This window comes from Papio anubis, chromosome 4, assembly GCF_008728515.1.
Source record: "Papio anubis isolate 15944 chromosome 4, Panubis1.0, whole genome shotgun sequence".
Lineage (NCBI taxonomy): Eukaryota > Metazoa > Chordata > Mammalia > Primates > Cercopithecidae > Papio > Papio anubis.
Window position 1 is genome coordinate 3,533,153 of NC_044979.1, and position 16,226 is coordinate 3,549,378.

General features: G+C 41.7%; 1 protein-coding gene across 9 annotated transcripts in view; it reads right to left on the minus strand.

The window, feature by feature from the left end:
* RBM33 (RNA binding motif protein 33) overlaps positions 1-16,226 on the minus strand; it is a 133,469-nt gene that overhangs the window by 35,209 nt on the left and 82,034 nt on the right. For all 9 annotated transcript variants that reach the window (XM_009204292.3, XM_003896916.3, XM_009204291.3 and 6 more), the window contains 5 exons: positions 9,173-9,305; positions 8,427-8,770; positions 6,565-6,873; positions 4,475-4,762; positions 964-1,611 (listed from right to left, as the gene is read on the minus strand). In XM_009204292.3, coding sequence (XP_009202556.1) covers positions 964-1,611; positions 4,475-4,762; positions 6,565-6,873; positions 8,427-8,770; positions 9,173-9,305 — 1,722 coding nt within the window. The remainder of the gene's footprint in view (positions 1-963; positions 1,612-4,474; positions 4,763-6,564; positions 6,874-8,426; positions 8,771-9,172; positions 9,306-16,226) is intronic.

Sequence of the window (16,226 nt, forward strand, 5' to 3'; positions counted from 1 at the left end):
TTTAGAGTGCTGAACTAACTTATCCAAACTATAATGGAAAACTGGACTTCCTGTGCCTGACTGAAAATGACCTGATATGGACACTGATCAAAAGAAAGAGAAAGAAATGAGGCATGCTCCACTTCCGAAAGCATGTGGTAAGAGCATACAGGACTTCAATTCTAAATTCTATGATGTCTTTTTTTTTTTTTTTAATGGGACAAACTGAAAACAGAAAACTAGTAGTAGTCCAGTAGTCTGGGACAAAGTTGATGAAAATGAGACACACACCAGCGCTGCCCACACTCCCACTGTGCCCACAGCTGCTCACTGAATCTAAAGCTATACACAACAAAGGATTTGTGTAAAGGAAAAGTTATCTCCAAAACAAACGTAATGATTTTATCACAAATTATCTACAAGAAGAAGCTGAAACTGAGTAATATCTAATTTAGGGATTGTCACACTGGCCTTTCATTAAGACTCAAAAGAGAAAACTAAAACACGTGCCTCATAACAACATTCTGCTCAGATGGGCAACACCTGCAAAGGCAGTCCCATGAGGTTATGACGCTGTATTTTTACTGTACCTTCACTATGTTAGATACATTTCGACACACAACTACTCACCACTGTGTGACAACTGCCTACAGCATTCAGTACAGTAACATGCTGCACAGACTTGTGGCCAGGGAGCAACAGGCTGTACCGTACAGCCTAGGTGTGCAGCAGGCTGTGCCATCTGTGCGTGAGTACATGCTAGGGTGTTTAGACAATGACGAAATTGCCTAACAACACATTTCTCAGAACATATGCCCGCCGTCAAGCGACAACTCTTATACCAACTTCGAGTAGGTAGAGGTTGGTTACAAGACTGCAACAGAGGTAATTTTTAACTCTTTCTTCAAAAATATTCTCTGCAAATGAGGGCGTTCTATGTGAAACAGAGACTCAAAGAAGCTGTCATAAAACTTGTCAACTTACCCCACCTGACAGCTTAATCACCCTGACCTTGGAGCTGATGTGGGGCCCGTCTCCACCACCACTGTTTGTCCTGTGCGTGACAGTCCTTTTCACGCCAGGCTTTGTGTCCTGGGGCCGGCCTTGGATGGACGCCACTCGAGGAGTCTGGGGCACAGCTGGCTCCTCCACCTCTGTGGGTTTGATCTGGAGTACTTTATGCAGCGGCTGAGTCTGACTTTGAGGAACTGTTCTGGTCTGTCTCAAATGTTTCAGTGGTTTCATCTGTTGTCCTTGATACTGCATGTTGGCACTGGATGGTACAAAATTTGATGTTTTGGGCTGAACGGTTGAAATACTGACATCCTGGTTTTTAACAAGAAGTCTGTTTTTCACATTTTGTCTGACCTGTGCACCTGGAAAGGGCAACAGTGGGTTACCATTGGTGGGTGATGGTGACAGCGCCTCATCTTCCTGCTCCGCTGGGGGTGGGGGAGCATAGAGCTGCTGCTGCTGCTGCTGCTGCGCGAGTCTTTCCAGCAGCTCCTTCTTCCTGGCACCAGCCTGCTGCTGCCGCCGTAACTCCTTCTGTTTCAGGATTTCTTCTCTTAGGCGTTTCTGTTCTTCTATCTTTAAGCGATATAACCTTGTTTCCTCATCTTCATCAGGAAACTAAAATGGAAAACATACACAGTTCACTTTGCTATACAGGCAAGGTGCCCATTCCAGTCCATTTCAATAAACTACAAGAAGACATTTACCAAAAGTCCTTTAATTCAGTATCTGAAAGAAGTCATTCATAATCTGTTTGAAGACTTTAAGTATAACTCCTTCCTCTGGGGAGAGGGGAAAAAAAAACCACACAGCTAAAGCTAATTTGGAAAATCTTATCAGAATATTAAAAATGAAATAATGTAAATTTCCACTCATTTACAAGTTTGAAACCAATTAAACTATTCATTTAAGATATCAAAATATGTTTCAAACAGGAATGGCAGCAGTAGGGAGGCCTGCTGTCACACAGGTTTTATCTGGCTCTTCCCTGACAAACCAACAAAAGGTGGGGTGTAAATGACCTGAAAGACTCTGATTAGAACTATTGATTTTTCGTACAGAATTTTCAGCCTGATCTCAAACTCATTTGTCACAGAATAATTGGTTATAATGAACAGCACAAGTCAATCTCTCTGACCTTGAACTCATGCACTCTCCTCAGAATCAAAATGTTGCCAATTGCAGTATTGGAATATTAATGGTATATAAGGAACGCCTTTAATATTCCAAGCTCCAAACCATTCTGCACGTCAATACAAAAAAATCTTTGAACAAGTCCAGTAACTTTCATAAAAAGCATCCAATAAGGAAAATGTATAAAAAGTTAAGCATTTTTAAAGAATTATAATATTCTTTAAAAATCATCCATATCCACAGACCCCGTATAAAAGAACGTAACAAGATTTAATCTATCTAGAATTCAGCTGTTTCACCATCTTACTTTCCCTAAATAAACCTTAAGAATTAGGAACTGAGGACAAAAGCACAGCTGAGGAGTCGGCTGGTGCCCTGGAGCTTGAATGCCTAGTGCCAGCCCTCACTCAGGGATTACTTGTCGACCTGGAAGCAATTCTGACCAACTCTCTTCTCCAATTTCACATCTAGGGCAGATTTCAAACCGCAAAAATGAAGGTGGGTGAGAGGCTGTTTATACAGGCAGGCATACAGAGCAAGACGTGACATCCGGGGGGATAGTGGACAGAAGGGACATGGGCATTGGGGGAGCAGACAGCCGGGGACATATTAACAGGACCCAAGGCGCCACTGCCTCAAAACACAGGAATAATTACTAGTCATTGGAATTTCTTCCCATGCAGTCAAGAAAGAGTTAAAGCATGTTCAGAACAGCAACTGAAATACTTGGAAAGACTAGACTAAGCAGATTCACCCTTTATTATATCATCATCAAGTTCAGGGGACATAAGAAAATAAGTCACAGTTAGCTAAGCAAAACAAATAGAAGATCTTTCTTTTAAAAAGTAAAAAAAAATATATAATCTTGGTCCCCTTTATATACAGAGAGAAAATTAAAAGAAAGTAATTCAAGACATTCCGTTTATACTACAGCAACCTACAGGTTCCATTTCACTCAAGGCGTTTTTTGAGATAACTCTACGGAAGAATCCTTTAGAAGTTCGCCTGAATCAGCTATCATGGAAGGAACTGATAGCCAGAGGTGCCAGCAGGTACCTGAAAGGTCACTTCCCCTACTAGGTAGCCCTATTGTTATGTAAGTAACGAGTGTGTGACTTCATTTTTCTGAAGCAAATCAGTTATACATACTGCGTCAGGAGCTGGCTATATACACTAGAAGCATAATAAAACTTTTATCAAAGACTTCTTTACAAGCTATTCTAATCCAGTTTGTAAATCTACATTATTTTTTCACATACTGATTTTAAAACCAAAAGTCACCTGTGTTCTAATTAAGGTTCATCGTATGTTAATATTTCAACTTTGTACTTCGAATTTGGTAAACAACACATTACAGCTGCTACAATAATGTATCAGAAGAAAATCTGACTGAAAAAAAATGAACTGATTAAAAGGTAAAACCAGTGTTAACTGGTTTTTACGAAACTAAGAAAGCATGACTTGCCTAAATTCTTATCTAAAGTCATTCTTCATGACACCGATATTGGACAAGTTTAATTCATTGCACTGCTTCAGAGCACTCCACACACATTTCACTAAGGCTGACACGCCCTCGAGGTGCCAGCCCTCGGCACAGGCCGCCCTGGCCGACCCCACTTTACCAGATGAAGAGACTGAGGCTTGTGGAAGAAGAAGGCCTTGACTAAAGCCAGGTAAAGACTGAGCTGCATTGATTATTCATACTTACTACATTCTGAGCCTACTGAAAAATTAGAAACAGCAGCAACAACATATACAACTGTAATTCAACACAAAGCAAACCCCCAGAAATCTTAAAGACCAACAAGAAAATTGGTACTATCTTCTAGAAGTTAATAGTGTAAATTAAGAAACAGTCGTAGAATCCTACGGGATTCACCAGGTGTCGGCACATGACACCCCACGGGCTGAATCTGGTCCACCACCTGGTCTTCTACTTTAAAGTTTTACTGGAACGCAGCCACATCTATTGGCGGAAGAACTATATTTAAATCGCCTTTGTGCTAAAATGGCGAGAGGGGTAATGATGACAGTCTGGACTATAAAGCCTACAATATCTATAAAATACTTGGGCCCTTTACAGAAAAAGTTTAAGCCCCAGTATATGTCAATTCTATATAACAGAACAGTAACTGTACACGTACATAAATAAAATCTAATCTTGTAAACTAGAGAGAATACAATGTTTTTTTTTAATAAACACAGCTGTTAGGTTAAAAAAAAAGGCCCAGGTGAAAAAAGCAGGAAGATTTTGTGAATAACTAAGTGAGAGCGAACTGAGACATCCAAGTTGATTATAAGGCTTCTTGTTTGAGACCAACATTTGTTAATAAGAGAAGTGTCCTACCTCTGGTTCTGTTTTTGCTTCTTCTTTAGGTTGAGCCACAGGGCTAGCTGGCTTGACTTTCACTTCCGTCTTTCCCTGTGAGCTCCTGGAAGCCGCCACGGCCCGCGAGGGTGGTGACGAGCTGATGATAGGTTTCACTTGCGCTGAGGGTGTGGCAGAGCAGCGGCTGCTGCTCATTTCGATCACGTGTGACGGCGCGATGGGTAATTCACGCAAGTTGCTGTTCCTTGGCGCAGTGGGCTGCATTTGCTGCATGGGTCGCTTGCTTACATTCTGAGAAGTTGTATTCTTTTCACAAAAAGAAAGAAATTCTAATTGTAAGTGGAAAGTTGGCAGAAGGAACATTAAAAGGCACATTATTAAATAAAAACACAATAAATCATTCTCATTAGCAAATGACTTCTCTTTTGGGGAGCGGATACTTTTCTCCTTGGTTAATACTTTTTTGCTCATACATAAATGTCCCCTGATCCATGTGGCAGCATGCCTCATCCTAATGTTAAGGACTTCCATTGGTAAAGGTGTCATACTTGCCTACAGACAGGCTCCTCTTTATAGAAATTACACCAGGCTGATCTTTAGCAGGTGCTTCAATAAAGGGATTGACAGTTTTAAAAGAATTGAGACAGCCAAAAAAGCACTCTATCTGCCACCAGAGATCAACAGGATTCACCTGCTACTATTTTACCTAGTCACTTAAATTTAAGCTGGAACAAGGAAAGAATCAAGCATCAGGTCAATGTCCTAAGAAACATGACCCCAGGAAGAAGAAAGGTGCCAGAACGTTTTACTCGAGAGGAAATGCTTAGTCATGTTCATCCTGGGGATTCTCAAGAGAGAACCAACACCTGGAGGAGGCAAAGAGAACACGAGAGCTGGAAGGGAGGAGGGGGAAGCAGGGAGATCTCCGAGGTCACACAGGTCAAATATCCCAGTGCACAAGAGTTATGAGAATAGACTACCATTATTTTTTATAACCCAGGTTATAAACCACCCTCTTCTCAGATTTAGAAATCCTTTCTTACTGTTCATATCACTTTAGTTGTGATGTTACTTTAAGAAAGAAAGAAAGAAAGGCAAGTATCAGGAAAACTGAGATTCCAAGTAGCTAAGTAACATGCCTAAAGCTCAAGGGTGAAAAGGAGACAATACTAAAAAAAGATTGACCGGTGAGAACCCTGACCACTGACCACTAGCTGCCACACTGTGTCTCTTTTTCCTAAAAACCAAATTACAAAGTCTCATATATGTATTTAATGGAGGCAAGAGCCCTGACCACTGACCACTAGCCACATTGCGTCTCTTTCCTAAAAGACAAATTACAAAAGCCTCTTATATATATTTAATGGAGGTAAAAACCCTGACCACTAGCCACACTGTGTCTCTTTCCTAAAATCCAAATTACAAAAGCTTCTTATGTATTTAATGGAGGACAAGGGCAATGACTGTGGCCTTTTATTTTCCAAGCAATGTATTGTTTCCCAGTTTCTTTTAATGCATGACAAGTCATACATTTGCTGATGGTGCTTGAGAACACAACCCCACAAATAAATGTATGCTAGTCTCTCTGGACTGAGCATAAGCTCCTTGAAGGAAAGGAATTTGTCTCTTCTGTTCACTGTTGTATTCCCAGGACTAGAGTAGTACCTGGCAACAGAACAGTCAATGTATTTTTCCTGAATTCATTTATGTATTTATTCAGAGACCAAAAAGACAGGGCTAATCTACACATCAAAAAATAAGCCACTGGTAAAGGGAAAGTGACTACCCCCAAAAGTATTTTCTAAAGTTACATGTCTATTAATTCCTATCTATCGCTATGGAAATATCTAGATATAAGAAAGATGCTTAAGTAAATATTAACACAGTCTTTGAGACACAAAAGGAGTATCTTATCAATTATTGTAGTCAAGAAAACAATCACCTGAGTGCTTTTTAAAACATGGATTCACTTCAGAACTATGTACAACACGTTTTAAAAGTTGAAATCAGAATTGGAAAGTATTCTAACCTACAAATGATGCCTCTCAAGCCCTGTAAGTTAAAAAGCCTCCCAGGAAGACACAGGGAAGACACCCCTTGACACTTACATGCCGCAGCCCCTGGCGCTGGGGGCACTGCATCCGGCTGCTGCTGGCCTGAGGCTGAGCGGTCTGTACATGAGGCCGGAACTGTGGCTGAGACATCGGCATCAAAGGAGGGGGCGGGACGGACAGGTGGTGGTGGTGGTGGTGCTGGTGCTGCGGCGGGTGCTGTGGTGGGTGCTGGGGCGGGGGCTGGTGCTGGGGCGGGGGCTGGTGCGGGGGCTGGTGCGGAGGCTGATGCTGCGGTGGGGGCTGTTGCTGAGGTTGCTGAGGCTGAGGCTGATGTGGAGGGGGCAATGGAGGATGCAATGGCCCCTTCCATGTCCAAAGAAAGAGAAATAACAGTTCACAAATGGTTATACCAGGCATAATCACTTCAATCATCTCCTTAAAAACCTCAACACAAGAAAGGCACTTTCACTGGTACCAAAACTTCATTTTAGACTTGCTGATGAAGGTAATACTATCTTAAATGCAGTAATAAGCCAGAAGCTATTACCTTAAATTTTATATTTAATCCAGTAATTCTAGGATTGAATTGTCCTAAAGAAATAAGTATGCAGACAAACTCCTAACTCTAAAGTATGTTCCCTGTAGCACTATGATACTGAAGTACGGAAACCAGTATACACACATGCAAACACACAGACAGCATGAAAGGGAGCCGTGAACAGCACTCTTAAATGATGTCATCAAAACCAACTCACTGACATGAAAAGATCAAATGATACATTACACTGGAGGGAAAAAAGCAGGTGGTGAGAAGATGTGCATTTTAAAAAATACCCCAAAAAAATGCTCCTGAATTGTTTCTAGGTAACAAGAGTATTTAATTTCCTTTCTTGTACTTATATATACTCTAAGATTCTGCAATGGGGATATATTAATTGTATTTTTTTAATAAAAAGAAAAATTCTTTTTTTTTTTTGAGATGGAGTCTCGCTCTGTTGCCCAGGCTGGAGTGCAGTGGCCGGATCTCGGCTCACTGCAAGCTCCGCCTCCCGGGTTTACGCCATCCTCCTGCCTCAGCCTCCCGAGTAGCTGGGACTACAGGCGCCCGCCACCACGCCCGGCTAGTTTTTTGTATTTTTTAGTAGAGACGGGGTTTCACCATGTTAGCCAGGATGGTCTCAATCTCCTGACCTCGTGATCCGCCCGTCTCGGCCTCCCAAAGTGCTGGGATTACAGGCTTGAGCCACCGCGCCCGGCTGAAAAATTCTTAAAAACATTTTATCTTCCTTTAACACCCTAGATAATACTCATTTTCCTTTTTTAGCTTAGATACGTATTCCATGTGTTTTTAAATAGTTGATTCAAGTTTACCATTGCTATGTATTTTAATAGTAACCCTACAATACAAGAAGAAATACACACTTGGTAAGAAAGATTTACAGACACATGTCAACCCATGAAGCAGAAGCCGGTCAGCAGAGGGCACTCAAGGCCCTCAAATAACCAGGGAACAGCAACATTTTCTTCCCCCCATGCAAAGACTCTTCAAAACTGTCTACTGCAGGAATGTAATCTGACAAAGTATTTCCACTGGTAAACCTTTCATGAAATTTTATACAGATGAGCAAATGTATTATCAAAACATGTCCTAATTTTATTAGTAGAGCCTTTAAAAAATTCTAATAAGTAGCATTTTTCAATTCCCAAAAAATGACATTTTCCCATTTTTTTCTTGTATTGAGATAAGCAACAATGTCAAAAAAAGTTGTCTTTAATAAACAGTACATTTAAGACTAATACCCTTATTCTTTAAATAACCATAAATTAGTAGGCTCAAATAAAAACGTTTAACTTTATGAAACACAAAGACTCAAAGCTACACATTTTTTCCCTGGAGGTTCGCTCAGGACGCATACCTGCAGGTTGGGCTGTGCGTGTGTGGGCAGGAACGGCTGTCCTGGGCCCGGCAGGAACGGCTGTCTAGGAGGAATGAAGGGCCGTGTGGTTGCTGACCCAGGCTGGCTAAAGTGCAGAATCCCCACCGGACCTGGAGGCTGCAGGGCTGGTCGTACGGGCCGCTCTCTTGGGAACACTGGCTGCTGTCCTTGCTGATTAAATGCTGGTCCTGGCTGAGTGAATGGTAGAGGACTCTGAGTAGGAACAGGATGGCTACTGTTAAGAAGGGTAGGAGGCGGTGGTGGTGGAGGGGGACTTCGCTGTTCCAGAAAAAGATGGCTCGGGAATCGCGGTTCACCAGAAACTGAAAGGTAACACGACATCATGAACTTCAGGTTACAAAGACCACGTGCTGCTCAGAAAAGCAATCTGAAGCACTACCCTAATGTGGACAAAAATCACAAGTGTTGACAGGTTATGAATATTTGGAAACAATTCCAGATTTTGCCTCTTATTTCTAGATTGCTTCGTTTGTCATTTTCTATACATAAATTCCTCCTTTATATGAGATGTTCCCATTTTGGATACCAACAATATCCAATTTTAGCACCTGAAACGACAGGCAGAACTGCTATGGTACAAAAACCTGGCATTCCCAACAACATCTCCAACTGGGAGTTAAACTCAGTTTACAAAATAAATGTGTTTGGGCACATCACCCAACACAGCTTCTGCTGTTACTCCACACCACTCACTCTTTCTGTACCTCCTAAGAAGAAAGGGTCTCGCTCCTGAGGCGGGGGTGGGGCTCTCCACTGGTCCTGGAGAGGGAGTCGTGGGGGCTGGCTGAAACTGTTGGGAACAGGTCCAGGTGTATGCTGTGGAAATTCTGGTGGGCCCTAAAGAACAACAACAACAGAGAAACAGGGAGAAGGACAGAAAAATGGTATGTAATTTTCAGAAATATAGACCTGGTTCCAAGTTTTCCTCGAAAATGTCAAGTAATGTGTCTCCCAACAGTCATTGTCTTTCTCTTTCTACACACACACACACACACACACACACACAGAGTCATGCATCGTTAATGACAGGGATACATTCTGACATGCATCCTTAGGTGATTCCATCATGCGAACACCACAGAGTGTATTGTAATCACACACACACCCACCCCTAGATGGTAGAGCTTTCTATACACCTAGCCTGTATAGTACACACCAGTAGCTTGAAGGCTACACACCAGGGCAGCATATGACTATACTGAATACTGTAGGCAACTGTCACACAATGCTAAGTATCTGTGGATGTAAACATACCCAACCCTAGAAAGGGTTACAATAAAATACAGTATGATAGTCTCACGGAAATACCGCCGTCTCTGCAGTCCACCACTCACCAAACATCCGTACACAGCACATGACCGCACACACTAACATACAAACTAAGTGGTAAACAACAGGTGATTCTGCCATACTGAAAGATCCAAAATCGAAACACAGCAACTAGAAATTAAGTCAATGTTTTAATGTCATTGTAAAACAAGAATATTATTTTTAAGCTTATTGAAATCCATCCAATTATTAGCCTCTTTCCCATTAATCCAAAACACTGTCATGACATTTATCTTTTTAAAGATGCTAATCTTTGCTATTTAACACGACTGTAGGCTGCAGCTACGAAATTGCTTTGCTTTAAAAGAAAAATTCAATCAGCAATTCCTGACTTAACAGAAAAATGTGAAATGTTTAAGAAACCAAATTATTACAAACAAAATAGTACACAGAGTCCTTTGGATAAAAAAATTTAAACAAATTCTTACAGATTAACTTTTTTCAAAAACTACATGTTACTAAAACTCTTGAGAGACAAATTAAAATTACTTCATTTTTCAGTTGGCCTTTCAGATACTCAGGGAGATTTTTTTAAACCACTGTATTGACCTAAGCAGCAGCATAAAGGTAAAGAAATGTTCACCACTTTTTCACTGCTCCAAAAAGAATTAACTATTAACTATCATCAAAATAATTTTCATTTAATAGCACCTTGTTCTTTGAAACTGAGTCAATTATTTCACAACTTTTAAGTATTACTCTTCTCACAAACTTACAATCCCAATGCCTTGGCCTGTCGTTTTATTACTAATTAGCTGTTCCCTCGAAATGCAACATTTTCTAGCACTGAAAATGCTCTACTGGCCGGGCGCGGTGGCTCAAGCCTGTAATCCCAGCACTTTGGGAGGCTGAGACGGGCGGATCACGAGGTCAGGAGATCGAGACCATCCTGGCTAACACGGTGAAACCCTGTCTCTACTAAAAAAAAAAAAAATACAAAAAACTAGCCGGGCGAGGTGGCGGGCGCCTGTAGTCCCAGCTACTTGGGAGGCTGAGGCAGGAGAATGTCGTGAACCCGGGAGGCAGAGCTTGCAGTGAGCCGAGATCCGGCCATTGCACTCCAGCCTGGGCGGCAGAGCCAGGCTCCATCTCAAAAAAAAAAAAAGAATGAAAATGCTCTTCCACGCTGCATTTCCCTTCCTTCTCCCTGCAAAAGTCTGTTCTATCAATGCCACGGGGAGAACAGACAAAATGAACACTAGTATAAACACCATAAACCCTTAAGATTGTTGGCTACAAAATAATAAAGAAATGTTTAACACACAAATATTACATCTTTATAAAAACATAAACTTTAGGCACTTATTGAAACATGTACAACAGGAAGTCCAAAGCTGAAACTCTCGTGGTTTTTATTACTTTAGGTGAAACAAGGAAATCCATACCAACTATTGCCTGACATTAGGGAGTGTCACTTCTCTAGATAAAGACATCAATTAAGACACAATGAACCCAATAAATGTCAGTAACTGAGGAATATATTTTAAGTGAGAATACATATCATACACACGGTCTTTTGCCCCTAATAAATGTGTATACTTTATCATAATGATAATTTGAAAATTCACTGATAAGATACTTTGATATGGATCTCTTTTTTTGAGAGAGAGAGAGAGAGAAACAGAGTCTCACTCTGTTACCCAGGCTGGAGTGCAGTGGTGCAATCAGCTCACTGTAGCCTCAAACTCCTGGGCTCAAGGGATCAGAGCATGCCACCATATCCAGCTAGTTTTTCTGTAAAGGCAGGGTCTTGCTATGTTGCCCAGGTTGGTCTCGAACGCCTGGGCTCAAACAATTCTTCCACCTCAGCCTCCTACAGTACTTGGATTACAGGCATGAGTCACAACACCTGGCCAATATTCTTGAATATTTAATATCTTTACTTCGCTAATAATATGCTCGAAAAATACTTCTAATAGCACAGGCCATTACATACTGTTACTCACTAAATCTGCATGAGGAATTTCAATGAGCTTGCCTGCTTTCTCCCACTGCCAAAGCTTTTTCCTCTTGTTTTAAAATATTTTCATCTTTTGTTTGAAGTCAATGAAACACACGGTGTGAGCATGAATGTATCTCCTCCAAAATAATATTGTATTCCTCCAGGTAACTTAAATGTTCTCTTTATAAAGTACAGCATTAGTATTCCATCTCTACTTTTGTGTATCAACCTGATTCTGACATATACAGACAGTTCCTGACTTACAATGGTCCAACTTACGATGTTTGCAACTTACAGCGGCCTCATCCTGATATAACCCACCGTAAGCTGCGGAGTAGCTGTGCAAGCATTTCAAAACATGTCTTAAAATAATCTTCGAAACTTTCTGAATGACAATAAATTAGCAATCAAGGTTCTGCATTATTTCAAAAAAAACGTTGAAATGATGCTTCTCAGAATGACACGGAATAAAACAAACAACTGCCTGTCTCTGCATGCAGAGAGGTTTGACTGATCACATTGTTTCCAACCCATGCAAATTGGCAATGGTGGTCCTGAATAAAAATCCTTTTCCAATTACTCATAAGCTGTTTCAACGCACACTTGCCTACGCTTATTTCGGGGGAGGAGGCACACGGGGGGGGGGTTTCAAACAGATAAATACAAAAGGAACCAGCAAGATTCATTAAAAGAATTTGCATTGAGAAATGTAAAACATATGGATGAAAATGACGTCACTGAGACACCAAAAAGAGACAATATCACAGCTTGAAACAAGCTAATAGTTGTGAAAAGTAAAAATCACTCAAATGTAAACTCTTCAAATGAAAAATGGGTATTTTATGACATTTTAGCTTACAAATACGAAATCAGTTAACACCTCTGGAAACTATGAAAAACCATTTCCAACGTTAAGTGTGGTTATGATAGCTCTCTTCATGTAACTGAGTCAAGATCAACCACAAGCAGGTCTGATGTTGGTTTACCCAATCACCTAGATAAGAGTTTGGATGGGGCTGATTTCGATTCAACAGAGGGAGGAGGTTTCTAACACTCTCCCAGCAATAAACACATCCTCAACCCACAGAAGCACGCACTCAGGAGGAGGAGCACTGCCTGCTGGGGACGATCTCAAAGCGAACTGGACTAGGGCAACTTCAAGGTCCAAGCCAACTCACCAACAGTGGGTCTGTTGATGTTCTTGAAATTACAGACCAGTTAAAAGACAAACTGGTGAATCCGGCTGGCACTAGTGCAGCCAGGCACACCCTGGGCGTCAGGTGACAGCAAGAGCGGGTCAGGGAGAAGGAGCCCCGAGTAACAGCCGGGATGAGGTGTGGGCCTCTGTCTGCCAAGTCTGGAACCTGGGAGGTGCTCACAAAGAGACTGACTGAATTAAATGTTCATTTTCTTACTTTTCTGGTAGGACTTGATGCCTAGTGGGAGCCAGATGAGGAGACCTAAGAACAAAGTCTCAGCACGGGTTAGAGTTGGGGAAGTGGGTTCTAAATCAAGGCTCAGGTTCTAGGTGACAAAACAGGAAGGTACTAACAATGCGAACGGCCATTCTTTCTACTTGCCAGGACTCACAGCCTTTTATAGCTCAGCAAACGCTCCTACACACTCCCTACCATACAGTGACTGACAACTGCAGGGATTCTCGCAGAACTTAAACCACCATGGCGAATTCAACATGGACCAGTCAAGAACCAACATTTTATAAGCAGCCATTTAGAACGAGGACCAAAGGGAACTCAGGCCCCCAGTCCACTGGCAGAGTCCAGGAATTCCCGGGTATGACGCTGTTACCACTGTCGATACCAGGGCCCCATGAACTCATCAACACACAGCGAGGAAACTAAAACTTACGACATTAAATCACTGGTCCAAGGTCACAACACTATCTTAGTATTTTTATTTTTCTGTAAGTTCACTCAACCACATCAGGGATTTCAATATTCAAGAAAACCAAGTTAAAGCTCCTGCAAGGGTTCATTTTATTCACGACATAATAAAAACACAGTGGAGGGAGTTTCAACCCATATAATAAGAAATCTTATCAAAATTACTGAATTTGGGTTACAACTTTTCCCCGACTTAGATATAAAAATGGTAGTGTACCCCCAACTCAGAAGGTGGACCCTGGACACTCGTCACATTACGCACTTCCCCTTTCCATCACAGGTACTTCCTTGAAAAATGTCCACTCTTACATTTCTGTCTCAGCCAAAATGCAAAATTACTACAGAAAACGGCTTCTCTTGTAACCCTTGGTACCTCCTCCTGTCCCTGTTTCACTCTCTGGTCACCTCCCTGTATCAGGAGACGCCTGACACAGGGCCCAGATGGACCCAAGCCTTGACTCCTCTACCCCTGTGGCCAGGCTCCTAAAGGCTGGAACATGAAGAATCCCATGAATTGGAATCACTAAAAGCTTTTATTTTATTTTAACTGGCTCATCAGTGTCAATCAGCAGTCTTTCGCCCTTCTCTCACTGCCCAGGATAATTTCACACCTCTGAGCACCTTCTAGTGATTCCACCACACAGCTGTCCCCTCTGCCTGCAAGGCCCTCAGCATCCTCACCGCACCTCCTTCCCACCCTTCTCTGCATCCACCTGCATCTAAACATCACTTTCTACCATGAGTAATGGACTTGCTGCTAATTTTTAGCAACAGTCTATTTGTTAAAAATAAACATAAATTCTCACTCTATTATACATTTGGTCAGATTTTTCATTTAAAAGATAGGAACAGTATGCTGAAGTAGAACAGAAGGTGAAAGTCGGCCACCGATGTGCTGACAAGCCGTCAGCCCTAACTACAGTCAGCACACTTCAGGGCTCGTAACTCATTAGCTCTATCAGTCACTACTATGCTAATGAGCTGGCAAAAAAGCAGACATCGGGAGGTGCCAGAAAGAACGGGAACAGTAAAATATACTTTCAGAGAAAGCGAGAGAGTCCTTTGGGGCTATTTCCACTTAACCCTTAAACACATTTTTATTGTATTAACAGCTGGAAATCAGCATCACTGGGCGTGAATAGTTTTTATCAATTTACAATTATTTTGCCAATCTTAACAAAGAGTAAAGCAAAGCTTGATGTATCAGTCATTCAGAATGACAGGTAATTATGCACTACCACTCTCTCCGATCTCGATTCAGTTTCCCCTTCACCCCTTTCCGGTGTGCCAGTTGCCAGGTGTGCAGCTGCAGGGTGCACTGTTCCCACAGGACCAACCAGCAGCAGGCAGAGCTCCTCCCCAGGTGCAGAAAGAAGGGCTGCTTCTGTAGCTGGCCTTTTGTCACTCAGCTCTCATGCCAGGGGAGTGCCAGTTCTCTTTAAATTTTGCCTATAATTAGAACAAGCTGAAAGAGGTCCTGATCTTTCAATCTTCGTTATTTAATAGGTGAATCCCTAATATTTATTACGGCTTTTCTTACTGGGCTTAGAACTGGAAAACGCCATTTCTTAAAAAATTCTGTAGTTCTCCTAAGTTCCATGATTGTATCTTAGTGCCACAGGTCGCATCCTCAATAGTACAGAGGTCCTCACTTATCCATAGTTTCATTTTCTGGGGTTGAGTTACACACCATCAACTGAAATCTGAAAATATTAAATGGAAAATTCCAGAAATAAACAATTCATAAGTTTTACACTGTACACCTTTCTGAGTAGCATGACCAAATCTCTTGCCATCCTGCTCCGTCCACCCTGGGGAATGAAATCATACCTTTGTCCAGAGGATCCATGTTGAAGACTCCCTGCATGCTAGTCCATTAGTCACTTGGTCAACGTCTTGGTTATCAGACTGATTGTCACAGTACTGCAGAGCTTGCATTCAAGTAACTCATATATTACTTAATAATGGCTCCAAAATGCAAGAGCAGTAACTGTTTTATTGTATGATTAGCTATTGTTGCTCATCTCTTATTGTGCCTAATTTGTAAATTAAACTTTATCCTAGGTATGCATGTACAGGAAAAACCACGGTCTCTACTGGGGGACTCGCAGTACACGCCCCTTGGATAAGGCGGGCACCACAGCACCGGCCACGCGGCTGCTGCAGCAGGGCTCTTTATAAACCCTTTATCCCACCTTCCATCAGGCAGTTAATTTCAAGTCCTCAAAAAGACAGATTTTTCTCATTATAGATAAGGCAAAACGTAACTGGGAAAGCAGACTGGCCTCCACTCCACCCTGAGCAGAGTCAACCAAGGTTCGCTTTTTTACTTTGCCACAGGTTGTCATCAGGGAAAAGGACTCTGTCTTTAGCCCTTTTGTCCTTTTTCCAAAAGAAAAGAGTTACTGAATTAGAAGAATAAACTCAAAGAGTTTAGTCCACAAACCTAGTTTTCCATAAAAATTCCAAGCCACTTGAGAACTAGGTACCTTACTTCTTAGGTCTCTAAGCACTATCAGATTCCCTGGAAGACTTCCCTGGAACTTTAATGTTGTGATTTTCATCTCTTCCCAAAACTCTCTT